This window comes from Sciurus carolinensis, chromosome 12 (genome assembly GCF_902686445.1).
Source record: "Sciurus carolinensis chromosome 12, mSciCar1.2, whole genome shotgun sequence".
In the NCBI taxonomy this organism is placed as follows: Eukaryota; Metazoa; Chordata; class Mammalia; order Rodentia; family Sciuridae; genus Sciurus; species Sciurus carolinensis.
Genome location: NC_062224.1, coordinates 63,109,869 through 63,123,368, shown reverse-complemented (window position 1 = coordinate 63,123,368; position 13,500 = coordinate 63,109,869). Strand labels below are relative to the sequence as shown.

Here is a 13,500-nt window from a genome sequence, read left to right as displayed (position 1 = left end):
TTAAAGTTAACCAGTTATTTTTGAGTCAGTCTAGATAAGTTATTTGTAATGGGCATTACTGAATTTTTTTAAATGCCAGTTATATGCAAATATTGTATACATTTGGTAATTAAACACCAGATTGTAAGCTGTGTATTCTAGTCATGAGATATGTTGCCTAGCCTGATGATAAGTATTTCCATTAGGAGATATAGAATAGGCAGAAATGTGGTTCCCTTGAGATAGGTACATAAAGGTAACCTGGGTAAAACCTTAAAGTTTTAAATTTGATTAAAATTGCTTAGATGTGAGGGAAAGAGAAGTCAGGAAAATTCTTTCAGGAGAAAGGTTTGAACTGAATCAAGCTTTATTTTGGAATTTAACCCTGATTTGAATTTTCTGTTACATGAACTTGGTTTTGGTTTATCATTCATGGGAGGGGTATAGAACTTCAGGGAAAATAACTAAAACTGTAAAAGTCCACTTTTTTTTTTTACACCTCTTCACCCTGTTGTTCTTTTCTATGAATCTCTAAATGAAATGATTTTTCGCCCTCTTAATGATAAAAATACGAACCATTTTCTTGGTATAAATGAGAATTTATGTGGGTATTTAAACAAGTTAATTGTATAATTCCAAAAGTAGAATTCTGTAGTTACTTCCAAATAATCTTTTATTTGGAATGTGCTTATAGAACATGCTTATAGAATTTAATAGACATTAAGAAGTTGTGGAGGTAGAACTTTCTAAGATTGAGAGTTGATTACAAATGAACTTAGTTGCCAGAATTTACTCAAATAACTGGAAAACTATGAAATAACTATGGAATATATATATGGAGTAAGTGTACATATGTAAAATACGGTAACTGAAGTTGGATATATGCCAAACTCCATTTATCATCAAGTCCTATCTGAAAAGAAAAGAGATACACTGGTGAATTGTTTAGAATGCTAAAAAATGATGCCCAAACCAGGCATGGTGCCACCCTTGTTGTCCCAGCTACTCAGAAGGCTGGAGGATCTTTTGAGCCCCGAAGTTTGGGGCCAACCTCGGCAATGTACTGCAACCCTGTCTCAAAAAACAAATACAAATGATGTCCAAAACAAAATGGTAATTTCTGTTTGCATAAAGTAAAAAAGAGTTAAATATATATTAAAAAGTTTTTTCTACCCTCAAAAAAAAAGTGAACTGTAAAGTTTTAATTGTGACACCATTTTGTATAGATGAGAGATATCTGAGACTCAGAAAATTTAATGTTTTGCCTACAGTCACACAATTAAACTTCTGACTCCTACTACAATCCTTTTGGCTGCGTTTCCTGCTTCTGCTATTGTTCTGGTAAGGAAGTGATTCATACCTGAAAACTAAATGAATAAAGCCAAACTGTGCACTGTGGAAATTGAGTTGTACAGGCCACATGTCCCCAATATCTGCATTTATTTCAATACACCAAATATTTGACTTCTATGAAAAGAGTGCCAAGGTAAATTAGGCAGAACTGGAAACAGGAACTTATATACATGCCATATATTAGTGGCAATTTCATATGTTTGAGTTTCTTTGTACATTTGAAAGTGGAATAATATTTGTCTGGGCTGGACAAACAGTAGATGCTGGCAGAAGACCTTGCCTTGTATATGACTCACTCCCATTAGAACAGTACACTTCAACATCACTTTTAATTGTAGGGAGGGCCCTAACCCTACTGGTCATGCCCAGTTCAAACCTCCATCCTCCCTGGCTTTTAGGATAGGATACTTGCTTAAATTCCACTTCAGTTATATGATCCCTTTACTTAAAATCTAATAGCTTTCTGCATTTTTTTTTTAATTGTCTAAATCCTCAAGCTTGATTTTCAAGGGATTTCATAATTTGGCCCACAATAAGCACAAATTTGTCATCCATTATAGAATCCTTTCACTCTAGCAAAATGAGGTGGCCTTACTGTCCTTTAAACATACTTCTTTCTACTGAGTCTTTTTTTTTTTTTTTGTAGTTGTAGATGGACAACATGCCTTTATTTCATTTGTTCATTTCTACATGGTGCTAAGGATTGAACCAGTGTCTCACACATGCTAGGCAAGTGCTCTGCCACTGAGCTACAGCCCCAGCCCATCTACTGAGCCTCTCCGTATCCTGTTTAATTTACTTGTCCTTTCCTCTCTTTAGAATCTGAACCGTATGTACTTATAAAGGTCCAGCTCAAATTGCACCACCCATCTCTTACTTTTAACTCTTTAATGTTTACAATTTGTATCAAAATGCATTTTAGCACTTATTTTGTGGCAGGATAGGGCCCTCACTACCCTCTCCCTATACTTACTCTTACTAAGGAGGAAACTGGTGTTAGCAAGAAAGATCTGTTTATCTTTTAGGAGTTCCTACTCCAAAGATTATAATGAGGATCAATAGTCACCTCCACCCTTGGAGATAGATCCAAGATTGGGATCCTTGGGCACAGGCATAAAGGCTGACCCATCTCCTAGACCTCCTAGACACAGAATATGATACTGGCACACACACACACACACACACACACACACACACACACACGACAAAATTCAGGAAAGAGGGAAGGAAGGAAAGGAAGGAAGGAAGGAAGGAAGGGAGGGAGGGAGGAAAGGAAGGAGACCCAGTGAAAACCAGTGGGAGATGATACTATGCTGACCAACCTGACAGAGAAAGGAATTTTTGTTGTCATTTTCTGACTTACCATATTGTGATCAAGCATAGAGTTTTTATTTATTTATTTTTTTACTAAGACCTTTACTAGGATTCACCTGGTTTATAACTTTCTACCTTTAAATACAGCTGAATCTATTGGGAGGTGGTGGCAGAAACCTGTAATCCCAGATATTCAGGAGGCTGAGGCTGGAGGATAGCAAGTTTGAGGTCAGTCTGGGGAATTGAGCAAGACCCTGTTTCAAAATAAAAACTAAGCCGGTGCTGTGGCACACACCTGTAATCCCAGCAACTTGGGAGGCTAAGACAGGAGAATTGTGAGTTCAAAGCCAGCCTCAACACTTCAGCAAGGCCCTAAGCAACTCAGTGAGACCCTGTCTCTAAATAAAATACAAAAAAGAGCTGGGGATATATGTGGCTCAGTGGTTGAATGTTCCTGAGTTCAAGCCCCATTGCCAAAAATAAATAAATAAAAATTTAAAAAAATAAAAATAAAAAGGGCTAGGGTTATACCTTAGTGGTCAAGCACCCCTGGATTTTTTATACTAGGAAGTAAAAAAAAAAAAAAAAGGAATTTTTCAGTGTATATTACTTTTTGTCTGGTTTATTTCATTCAGAATCTCCCTGTTCTTTCTATTATCAGTTGTTCTTTATTTTTAAAAAAAACTTTTACTTGTTTTCATTAACTTTTTTTGTTATTTTCATTAACTTTTTTTGACAGTGATAACATTTTTTTAAATAATTCCTTTCAGACATGTATATAGGGTAATAATGTCTGTGTCACAATCTACCATTTGTTCTTTATTTTTGCTAACTTTCTAAAATTTATTAACTATTTGCCTGTTGATATACATCTGGGATTTTATTTGACTATTTTAGTCAACTATTATAATAGTTGACTATTATGAACATTTGTGTACAAGTCTCAGTGTGGATGTATACTTTTATTTCTCTGGAGTAAATATCTTAGAGTGGTAAGATTGGGTTTGTTGGTAGATGTGATTTAATTTTTAAAGCAACTGCCAACAGTTTGTGCCATTGTTTGTACTACATCTTATAGCCAGCAGTTCTATGAGAGATATCATAGTCTTCACCATTGTGAACATTTCTTATGTTCAGTCTTAAATTTTAGTCATCCTATTGTATGTGTAACAATATAGTAGTTTTGATTTGCATTTCACTAATGACAAATTATGTTGGGTACCCTTTCCTGTGCACATTTGCATATTTCTATGTACTTTGGTCGTTTTTCTTATAGATTAGTTGCAAGAATTATTCTAGATATCATTCCCTTGTGAGATATATGATTTGCAAATACTTTCTCCTAGTTGGCTTACCTTTCCATTTTCATAACAATGAATATAGAAGTAAGAGCCAAAGTTTTTAAGTGTGATTTATTGATTTTTTTTCTGAGAGAGGGGAGAGAGAGAGAGAGAGAGAGAGAGAAAGAGAGTTTTTTTTTAAAGTCCCTGTCAAACCTAAGGTCACAAACAGCTTTCTGTGTTTTCTTCCATAAGTTGTATAGATTTAGCTGCTACATTTAGGTCTATAGTCTGTTCCTACCAGCAGTGTGTGAGGGCTCACCTTGCTCCACATCCTTGCCAATACTTATTATTATCTTTTTTTATTATAACCATCCTAATAGATGTGAAGTAGTATCTCACTGAAATTGTACATTTCCCTAATGGCTAATGATGCTGAGTGGCTAATAATGGCTAATTATCCTTTCATCTGCTTATTGGATTTTACATATTTTCTTTGGAGAAATGTCTATTCAAATCCTTTGCCCATTTGTCTTTTTATATAGAACAATAAGAATTGCTTATATATTCTACTTAGTTGTATTCTAGCTACATGATTGTAAATATTTTCTTTTATGATTGTGTTTTCACCTTCTTCAATGGTAGCCTTTGAAAGTTTTAAATTTGATGAGGTTCATTTAATTTTTTCTTTTGGTGCTTAGGCTTCTGGTGTCATATCCAAAAAATCTTTGTCTACTCCAAGATTTACCTATGTTTTCTTACATTTAGTTTTGGTTCTTATATTTAGATATGTTGTCCATTCTGAGTTCTTACATTTACATTTGTGGAGCATTTTGAGTGAATTTGTATGTGGGGTCGGGTTTAACAATTCTTTTGCTTTAAAGACTACATAATTTTGAAATATATTTTCATATATATTGGTATGCAATTCTAGGGTGTCAGTGCTTTTTCTTTAAGGACTTTAAAAATGTTGATCTGCTGTTTTCTGGCTTGCATGGTTCTTGAATGAACTCTATCATTTTACTTTTACTCCTTTGTATGTAATGGTATCCGTTTTCTCTAGGTGCTCTTCAGATTTTTTTCTTAGCCCATTTTGATGTACACTTGTGTCATCATCATTTTTATTGTTCATTGAGCTTTTTGAATCTATGAGTGCTCATCAACTTTGGAACACCTTAACTTCTTCAAATGTGTATTTCTCACCTCTTTTAGGAACTACCATAGCAAATTTACTGAACTGGTTGAAGCTGTGAGTACTGATGTTCTATTCATCTCAGTCTCTTTCTCTGTGTTTCATGTTGGAGAGTTTTTGTCACTACATCTTCCGTTCGTTGATATTGACTTCTGCAATGTCAATCTGCCTTTAATCTCATTCACTGTAATTTTCACCTCAGTCATTGTTTTCTTTATTTGAGCTTGTATTAGATCATTTTTTAAAAAATATTTTTAGATGTTGATAGACCTTTATTTTATTCCTTTATTTTTATGTGGTGCTGAGAATTTAACCCAGTGCCTCACACATACTAGTCAAGGGCTTTACCACTGAGCCACAAACCCAGTCCGAATTAGATCATTTTTATATCTTCTTTTTCCTCCTTTTCATGCTTATGCTTTTCTATAGCATCTTGAACATATGGTATACAACTGTATTAATGTCCTTGTGTAATAATAACTCTTTCACAGTGTCATTTATGATAGTTTTCATTGATTTTCTTTTCGTTATGGGTTCTATTTTCCTACCTCTTTGTGGGCCTCATACATTTTAATTGAATTCTACATATTGTGAATTTACCTTGTTCAATTTTGGATATTTTGTATTCTTTTAAATATTCTTGAGCTGTATTATGGCTTTGTTCTGGAATGCAGTAAACAATCTTGGAAACATTTTTATCTTTTCAAGATTTTGTTAGGTAGGAGGTACCTTTAATCTTGGGCTAATTTTTCCCTTTTACTGAATATGTTACTTGATGTCCTGTTTATTACAGATTATTCCATTCCAGCTGGTGATTACAAAAATTATTCTCCATGCCAACAATCACCACCACCCTCCATCCTGTTCCTCTCTGATGGTTCTTTCTCTGGCCTTAGGCTTCTGGTAGTTTGTCACATACCTGTGTCTATTGTTACTTAGCCACAGACTTCAGGGGAACCTTCCATAGATGTCTGGGGATAGCTCCTGAACACTCTTTTTCTCTACAGTTCTCTCTTCTCTCTTTATGCTGCTCTGTGAATTCTAGCTGCCTTGGTCTTTCCAGACTTTAAAATCCATCTCTTCGACTCAAGAGATTTCCTATTTGAGTTTCCCTTCCCTGACTGTGGCCTGAAAAACTCTCTCTAGGGAGTAAATTGGGAAAATCCTAGCACTCATTTCACATGTTTGACTTTGTCTTAGGGGTCACTGTCTTATGCTGCTTATTGTCCAATATCTGAAAACTGTTCTTGTTTGTATTTTGTCCACTTTTTTCCCCCCAATGTTTCACGTGAAAGGGTAAATCCGTTATCCTTTTAGGAGAGATGTAGTCCTCAATAAATGTTTTATGCTATTCTCTGGCACATCACTCACAATAGAAGAAGTTCTTCCTGATAACTGCAGTGTTAGGCCTTCTGAATGCTCCTATGCAAGTGCCTTGGTAAGTTTGTAATGATACATGTTATTATGCTTCTGATTATTTGTTTCAGATATATTTTTCTTGTCTCATTCAGATTGCAATTCCCCTGAGATCAGGAACCCTTCATATCTTAGACTTCTATGTCCCCTCCACCCAAACTGGACACATTTACCTTTAACAATTACTCAAACCTGACCCAGTAAGAATTCCCTTTGAGGTGTTAACAAATAATGCACTTGAAATTAGAGTTTATGTTCAACATCAGTGCCACATATTTGAATGCTGTGAGTAAAAGCTAACGCTGGCTGATTCATCCACTATTAATATATACGCCAGTAGAAAGTACTACTGCTACCCTCCTGGTTGTGACCAGTTGAGAAATCTTCTTCTCATTATCCATCAATCTAATTAATATCTCTTTAAGGCAATAAGTTTAAAAAATAATACTGATAAATCAAAACATTCAAAACTCTAACAAATTAACCAGCTAGTTCTTCAGCAACTGGGAGCACTGACCATGCCTATGAAAGTATATCTGACTATGAGTCAAAGTAAATATCAGTAAAATAATATTCAATTAGATCATTTTGCTATATTGATTTTTTTCCACCAATGAATTATCATTAATTCTATTCTGCATGGAAATAAGAAAAAATTAACACAACTTAAAATCTGCCTAAATATTCCAGTAGTAGCATGTAAGAAAAAAAAAGTACAATGAGATCTCATTAACTTTCTCTACAACAAATATGTCCTTGTTCAACAACAAATATATTCAGTGGTACATTCTGGGAGTTGAGGATGCATGCTACTGAGTGGTGGACATTAAATACCCTGTTCTTTTTTTTTTTTTTTTTTTTTTTTTTTTTTTTGGTGCTGGGGATTGAACCCACGGCCTTATGCTTCAGAGGCAAGCACTCTACCAACTGAGCTATCTCCCCAGCCCAATACCTTGTTCTTATGCCATATTTCCTCTCAGTACCATTTTAGTTGGGGGCTCCCTTTAGGTTAATAGTGCAGTATATTTATAATATGAAAAGAACCACGAGTTCATCCAACAAATCATTTGAGTCCCTCATAAATTCCAGATATTTTCCTAGGTACTGATGTAACGGTAGTGAACGAAACAGCAAATTCACTGCTCTTGTGGAGATTGTGTTTGAGGTTGAATGGGGGCAGTCAAGTAGTTAAACAAATGTAAGGCAAGTGGTAAATGCTCTAAAGAGAAAGAAAGCAGGGTGATGGACTTAATAGTCATGGCAAGGGGCTCTATTTTATGTAGGGTGGCCAGGGAAGGCCTCCATCATAAGATATGCCACTGTCACAGAGATATGATAAAGTAAGGGGATAGTTAGCCAGGCAGACTATTTGAGGAGTTCAGGTTGAGTCAAAATTGCAACTGTAAATACTCTGAAGCAGGAGTGGGCTTGGTGTATTTAAATGGAACTAGCAGAGCAAGGGAAGAATGTTATGAAATGGGGGTAAAAGAATGAGGGGAGTCATATTAAACAAGGCAGAGCAGTCCATAATAAAGTCATGGCCTTTTAGTTGGAACTAGGAAGCTGTAGGAAGGTTTTGAGCAGAGAGACACAATCAAATTTATGTTTAAAAATATTATTCTACTTGCCATCAGGACAGCAGATATTGAGAACATGAAGGCAGAACAGGAGAAGGCTCTGGGAATCATTCAGGTGAGTTATGATGTTGGCTTAGCAGATGAAAAGAAGTGGTCAGATTCTGGATGCGTTTCAAATTTTATGCTGAGAGAAGGAAGTCAGGAAAAAAAGAAACACACTGTATAATTTATGTCAAATTCTAGAAAATGGAAAACAATCAATGACAGAAGGATGTCTGGAGACAACTAGAAAAGGAGAGGGGAGGGATTACAAAGAATCATGTAGACTCTTTTGGGGGTGATGGATGTATAAATTATCTTGACTGTGGTGATGGTCTCATGGGTGTATTCATGTCAAAACTTACTGAATTGTACACCTTAAATGTGTGATTTATTGTAGGTCAACTATATCTCAATAAAGTTATAAAAATAAAGACATAAGATTATTTCATGGATTGGACTTGGAACGTGAAAGAAAAGAGGTCAAAGATGGTTTGTAAGTTTTGGGCTTTGAGCACCTGGTTAATTGGAATAAATTGTCATTCTTATTCCTACCTGAGATAAGGGAGACTGAAAAGAGGTTTTGAGAGAAAAAAATGAGTTCAGTTTTCAACATGTTGTTGAAAACTAGATACACCTAAAATTCTATAACATATGAATACATGGTAGAAAAGAAATGAAGAATGAACGAGTACTCAGATAGATAGTGTCTCTCTATGATCCACTGGTTCTCCAGAAAGCACCAGAAGTATACTGGACCAATGGGGACCTCTTATGACCCCTGTTGACAAATGTTTGTGCACATCTCTTTTCCATCTTTTTCTTGATTTAACATTATGAACACAGTGGACCACATTCTTTTCTCTAGGTTTCAAATAATTCAATTAATTTGGGAAACCAATTGATGGGTTCATTGCTGGAGGTTGATGAATAATAACCTTAGCAGAGACTGCAGTGAGAAACCCCTGGTCACAAATGCAAACAGCTCCTTCAAGGGAGCATTGCAGCCTCTCTTCCTTGGGTTGGCTAGCCTGTGACTTTTACCATCTTGAAAACACATATCAACAATTCAGCTATATTATGATTTAAATCAGATTTTGCTCCTCTCCTCAGGAAGTACGACAATTGCTTATCAGTTGATAGAGTTATGATGAAAAGGGAGGGTGCTCCCTGTGTTTGAATCTTAGCTCCATTACTCACTGGATACAAGAATGCCTCAGTTAACTCAACTCTAAAATAAGGATTGGAACAGGGCCTACTACTACTGTAAGGTACTATTGTTATGAAGATTAAATGAACTGATATGTATACAACCCTTAGAATAATAACTGGGTGTAAATAAAGCATTCAATAAACGTTAGCTACTATTGACTAGTTTTCTTCTCTGACATTTATTCTTAATTGTTTTTAGGTCAGTTGGTTCCCACTAAATTGTGGACTTTTTCAGACCCGGCCCAGATATCTTGTCTTTTGATTTTTCAGTCCTCTCCCACACCATGCTAAGGCTTTGTCCAGTGTTGGGCATGAATGGTAGCACAAAATGAAAGTTCAAAATAGTGGTGTTGAATTAAATGACTTCTTCCCTTGTGGATAAAGACAGGAATCTCAAGATCTTAGTCTAAGGACCAATGTCCACCTCTCTCTGCCCTCACTGTCCCCACCTTAAAAACAAACTGGCCCCTGTCTCCAATTTACAACCTCACTCACAGTTCCAGTCACTTCCCCCTCTCCTAATCAAAGGGGATCATGGGATGGGGGGTCTCAAGGAACCTCAGGGAATGTGAACAGAAGGGGGCTTGGAACCAGAGACTAACCGTGGCAAGTTATGAGTGAGATTTGGTAGTTCAGAAAAGGAGGTACCAGATCAGGAATACCCCAGGGTGATGATGAAGTGGAGTGGGCTGGTTCAGGATTAACCAGAAACCAGACGCTGCGGGAAGCCAGAAAAGACCTGTTGATGTGGCGCAGAGATGGGTGGGAGTAGGGATGGGTGGAATGGAGTCACGCGGAGGGTCGCCTGTGAGGGGACTGGAGCAAAAGCAGGCGATTGGGCGAGGAAGATAGAATCGAGGTTGCCCAGGCAGCGACCAGAGAAGAAGGCCTCGGGAGGAAGGACGGAGCTCCGGGCCTCCTCCAGTAGACCCTGCATCCCCCCTGGAACCCCCTGCTGACGTGTCGTTAGGGAACAGCTCAAACCTTCCCGGGCGCCGCCCCTCAGCGCCTCGCTTCCCACCCGCCCCCTGCGCTCCGCCCCCGGCACCGCCCGCCAGCGCCCGCCCGGGCCTCCTCCACCGCGTCACCGGCTCCCCGAGGTGACCACAACATGGCTGCGGCGCCGGGGCTGCTCTTCTGGCTGCTAGTGCTCGCGCCGCCTTGGCGAGTGCCGGGCCAACCGGACCCGAGCACCGGCCGGCGCTTCTCGGAGCACAAACTCTGCGCAGACGACGAATGTAGCAGTGAGTGCGCGGGCGGCCGGGCGGGCGGCCTGGGACCTCCACGGTGGCTCCTCGGGGCTTCACAAGGCTCCGAGCCCCCAGCCCCCAGCCCTCAGCCCCGCGGACTGGGCTAGGGGGTCGCAGGCCCAATGGGTGGAGCGCGGGAATGACCCAGCCCCAGGACCCTGCGTTTGTCCCCTCCGGCTTTGCCGGCTCCCGGGCCAACCGGCCCTGGTCGTGGGGGGCTGCACCTCCCACTTGTTGCCAGCGTTTTATTTTTCCTGTACTGACTGAGGCGGTGGTTGGTGAGCCCGATTTCTCTAGGGATAGCTCTCAGCTTTTCCCTGCCAGGATCCGCCCGGGATCTCGGGGGTGATGGGGTTGCGTGCTGTGCGCCCTGGGCTCCCCACGCTTGTAGCCGAGAGCTTTTCTGTCCCCGCCACCCGGACGGTGCAGTATCCGGGCAGATGCACTCCAGGGATCCCAGCGGCAGGTTGACGGTGGGGCTCCTTGGGAAAGGCGCATTGGCTCTACCCCTCCGCCCTTTTGCTGTACTGGGGTTTGGGTTGGTATTGCCTTTTAACAGGGACTATAGTTTAGGTTTGGGACGAGCCCCGAGTCCAGGCACGCAATGTATACTGAGGTCTCCGCCCCGATTCTGCTTCAATCCTGTCATTTCTGTGCATGGAAGCCTTCCTATATACTAGAGGTAGGGTAGCAAGCGGGCCAAAATCTCGCTTTTGAAAGAGGCCAAGAATCTGCATCGGCCACCTGGGAACTGCAGCCTCTTCTGTGCGCAGGAAGCGGAATTGCTTCCCAGTCCTGAAGTGGAGGTGGGCGGTGGGACGGACATAGCCACTCAGAATCAGATGAAGAGGGTTGTTGCAGTAATGACAATAATTAATACTCCAAGAGTTTTATAAGCCAATCCAGCTTCAGCCTCAGTCGCTTGTTTTGTTGGAATCTCTCTATATGTTTGCTGGCCCAGAATAGTTCTTATGGCCCCCTGCTTGGTTTCTTGTAACCTTGTAACTTGCTGACAATGTTGTCCATAAATTTTAAGCAATACATATTTTAAAATATTCATTCTAAAAAGACCAAGAAGTTCACAGTTGAGCTATTTATGTCCAAATTGGTGTTACCAAAATAAGATTTTATAATTTGAATTGTTTGTTCCACTCCAATAAAAAAAGAGAAAGAAGGTATCTCCAATTTATGTTAAGCAGTTCCTAGAGGTAACCCTAGGGTTGGTGTAAATAAACACTCTGAAAAGCAGAGCAACTGCCATGATTTTTCCTTTCAGTTATGGGTGAACAAAATCAGGCTATTATCAATCATTTTGCCTTTCAGCATGGCAAAATGTTTGCTGTTCTTTGCTGTCAAGGGCTATCCTATGTGGGTTCCTCAAAACAAGTTACCTGGACAGTCTCTTCATTGATGCTTCCTCAGTACTAAGACATGGTGTTGGAAGGGTTTAGGGTTGTACCATAACTCGAGAAATGGCCTGTGTCGAAACAGATGTGACCAAACACAACCGGCAGTAAAGGACACAGGAGAGGCAATAGAAAGACCTGGGTCTGTGTTGTGTTGTAGGAAGTAGTTAGTGAGGTGTGTATGTCAGGTGTCCTTGTGTGACTTCCACATAGGTGCTCCGTAGTGTGCATTATGTTGTCATCTAATGTATTACTGTAAATCCTCCATGACCTAAGGGGAAGCAAGAGAAACATTGCCATTTCCAATTCTGATGAGAATTCCTGACCTTAAAGTGTCTCTCACCTTCAACTTGGCCTCTTAACTCAATTATATCTGAATTAGGAAGGTGAATTATGGTAGCGTTGAAAAACAAGTTACCCTCTCCAAATCTGTATGTTTGTCCTTCAGACATACATTTTAAAAACATATGTTCCTGTGTATTTTATTGCTAATTGGCTTTTAGAAAAAGTGCTATTTCCATTTCTTCTTTGTGCTTTTTAAATTCATCTATTGTTCATTTCATTTTAAATCAGAAATTTTGTATTTGGTCAACAAAATGAAAAATGCTGCTTCTACCAGCTTCTGGAGTGAGTGTGATTCTAGTCTTGCATTTTAAGCATTACCTTTTCTCATGGTTAAATCTGGCCTTTTCTCATGGTTAAGCTTGGTCCTTGCCAGATAAGATGCCCACTTTTGATTTTGTTTATTAAAAAAAGAGGATATTTTCCCTTTGTTTTGAAATCATTTTCATGTTGGATACAGTCAACAATATTTGCTCAGAGAAAACATCATTTCCTGTTAATTTACCCAGATCTTGAACAGAGACAACTCTGCTGCCAATGAAATTGACAGTGTTTACTGCTGCAGAGTAGCACTTGCAGCCACTTAAAGGTAATGTCTTTTAGTGGTTAGTTCAAGTTAATTGACCCCTTGGGGGTTCCTGGGTATTCTTCCCTCTTCCCTATTGCCTGTATACGTAGCCATGCTTACCTGTTTGTGTCTGCACTTGGGTTTACACGTTGGCAAAATGAAGCTCTTTATGATTATGAAACAGAAAAAAATTGAGGCCTGGAAGGTTAGAGCAGGAACCAAGAATTTCACTGAAACCAGCCATGGTTGGTGGTAGACACATTGATTTTTGTTTCCCAGCACAGAGAGAATAGAGAAGGTTCCCTTTCTCTTGTCTAATTGCAGGTTTTATATATATATATATATATATATATATATATATATATATTAAAATATATATATATATTTATATATATATATAAAAATATATATATATATATATATCAGTTCAACCACTGAGCCACATCCCCGGTCCTAGTTTGTGTTTTATTTAGAGCCAGGGTATCACTGAGTTGCTTAGCACCTCGCTTTTGCTGAGACTGGCTTTGATTTCTCGATCCTCCTGCTTCAGCCTCCCGAGCTGCTGGGATTAC

At 39.0% G+C, this 13,500-nt stretch overlaps 1 protein-coding gene across 3 annotated transcripts in view; it reads left to right on the top strand.

The window, feature by feature from the left end:
• The first annotated feature begins 10,445 nt into the window (after nucleotides 1–10,445).
• The window catches only part of LOC124961044 (transport and Golgi organization protein 1 homolog), a 51,642-nt gene continuing 48,587 nt past the window's right edge, over nucleotides 10,446–13,500 (top strand). For 2 of the 3 annotated variants that reach the window (XM_047519761.1, XM_047519763.1), the window contains exon 1: nucleotides 10,446–10,606. In XM_047519761.1, coding sequence (XP_047375717.1) covers nucleotides 10,474–10,606 — 133 coding nt within the window. In that variant the 5' untranslated portion in view covers nucleotides 10,446–10,473. The remainder of the gene's footprint in view (nucleotides 10,607–13,500) is intronic. The other variant, XM_047519760.1, reaches the window with a different exon arrangement.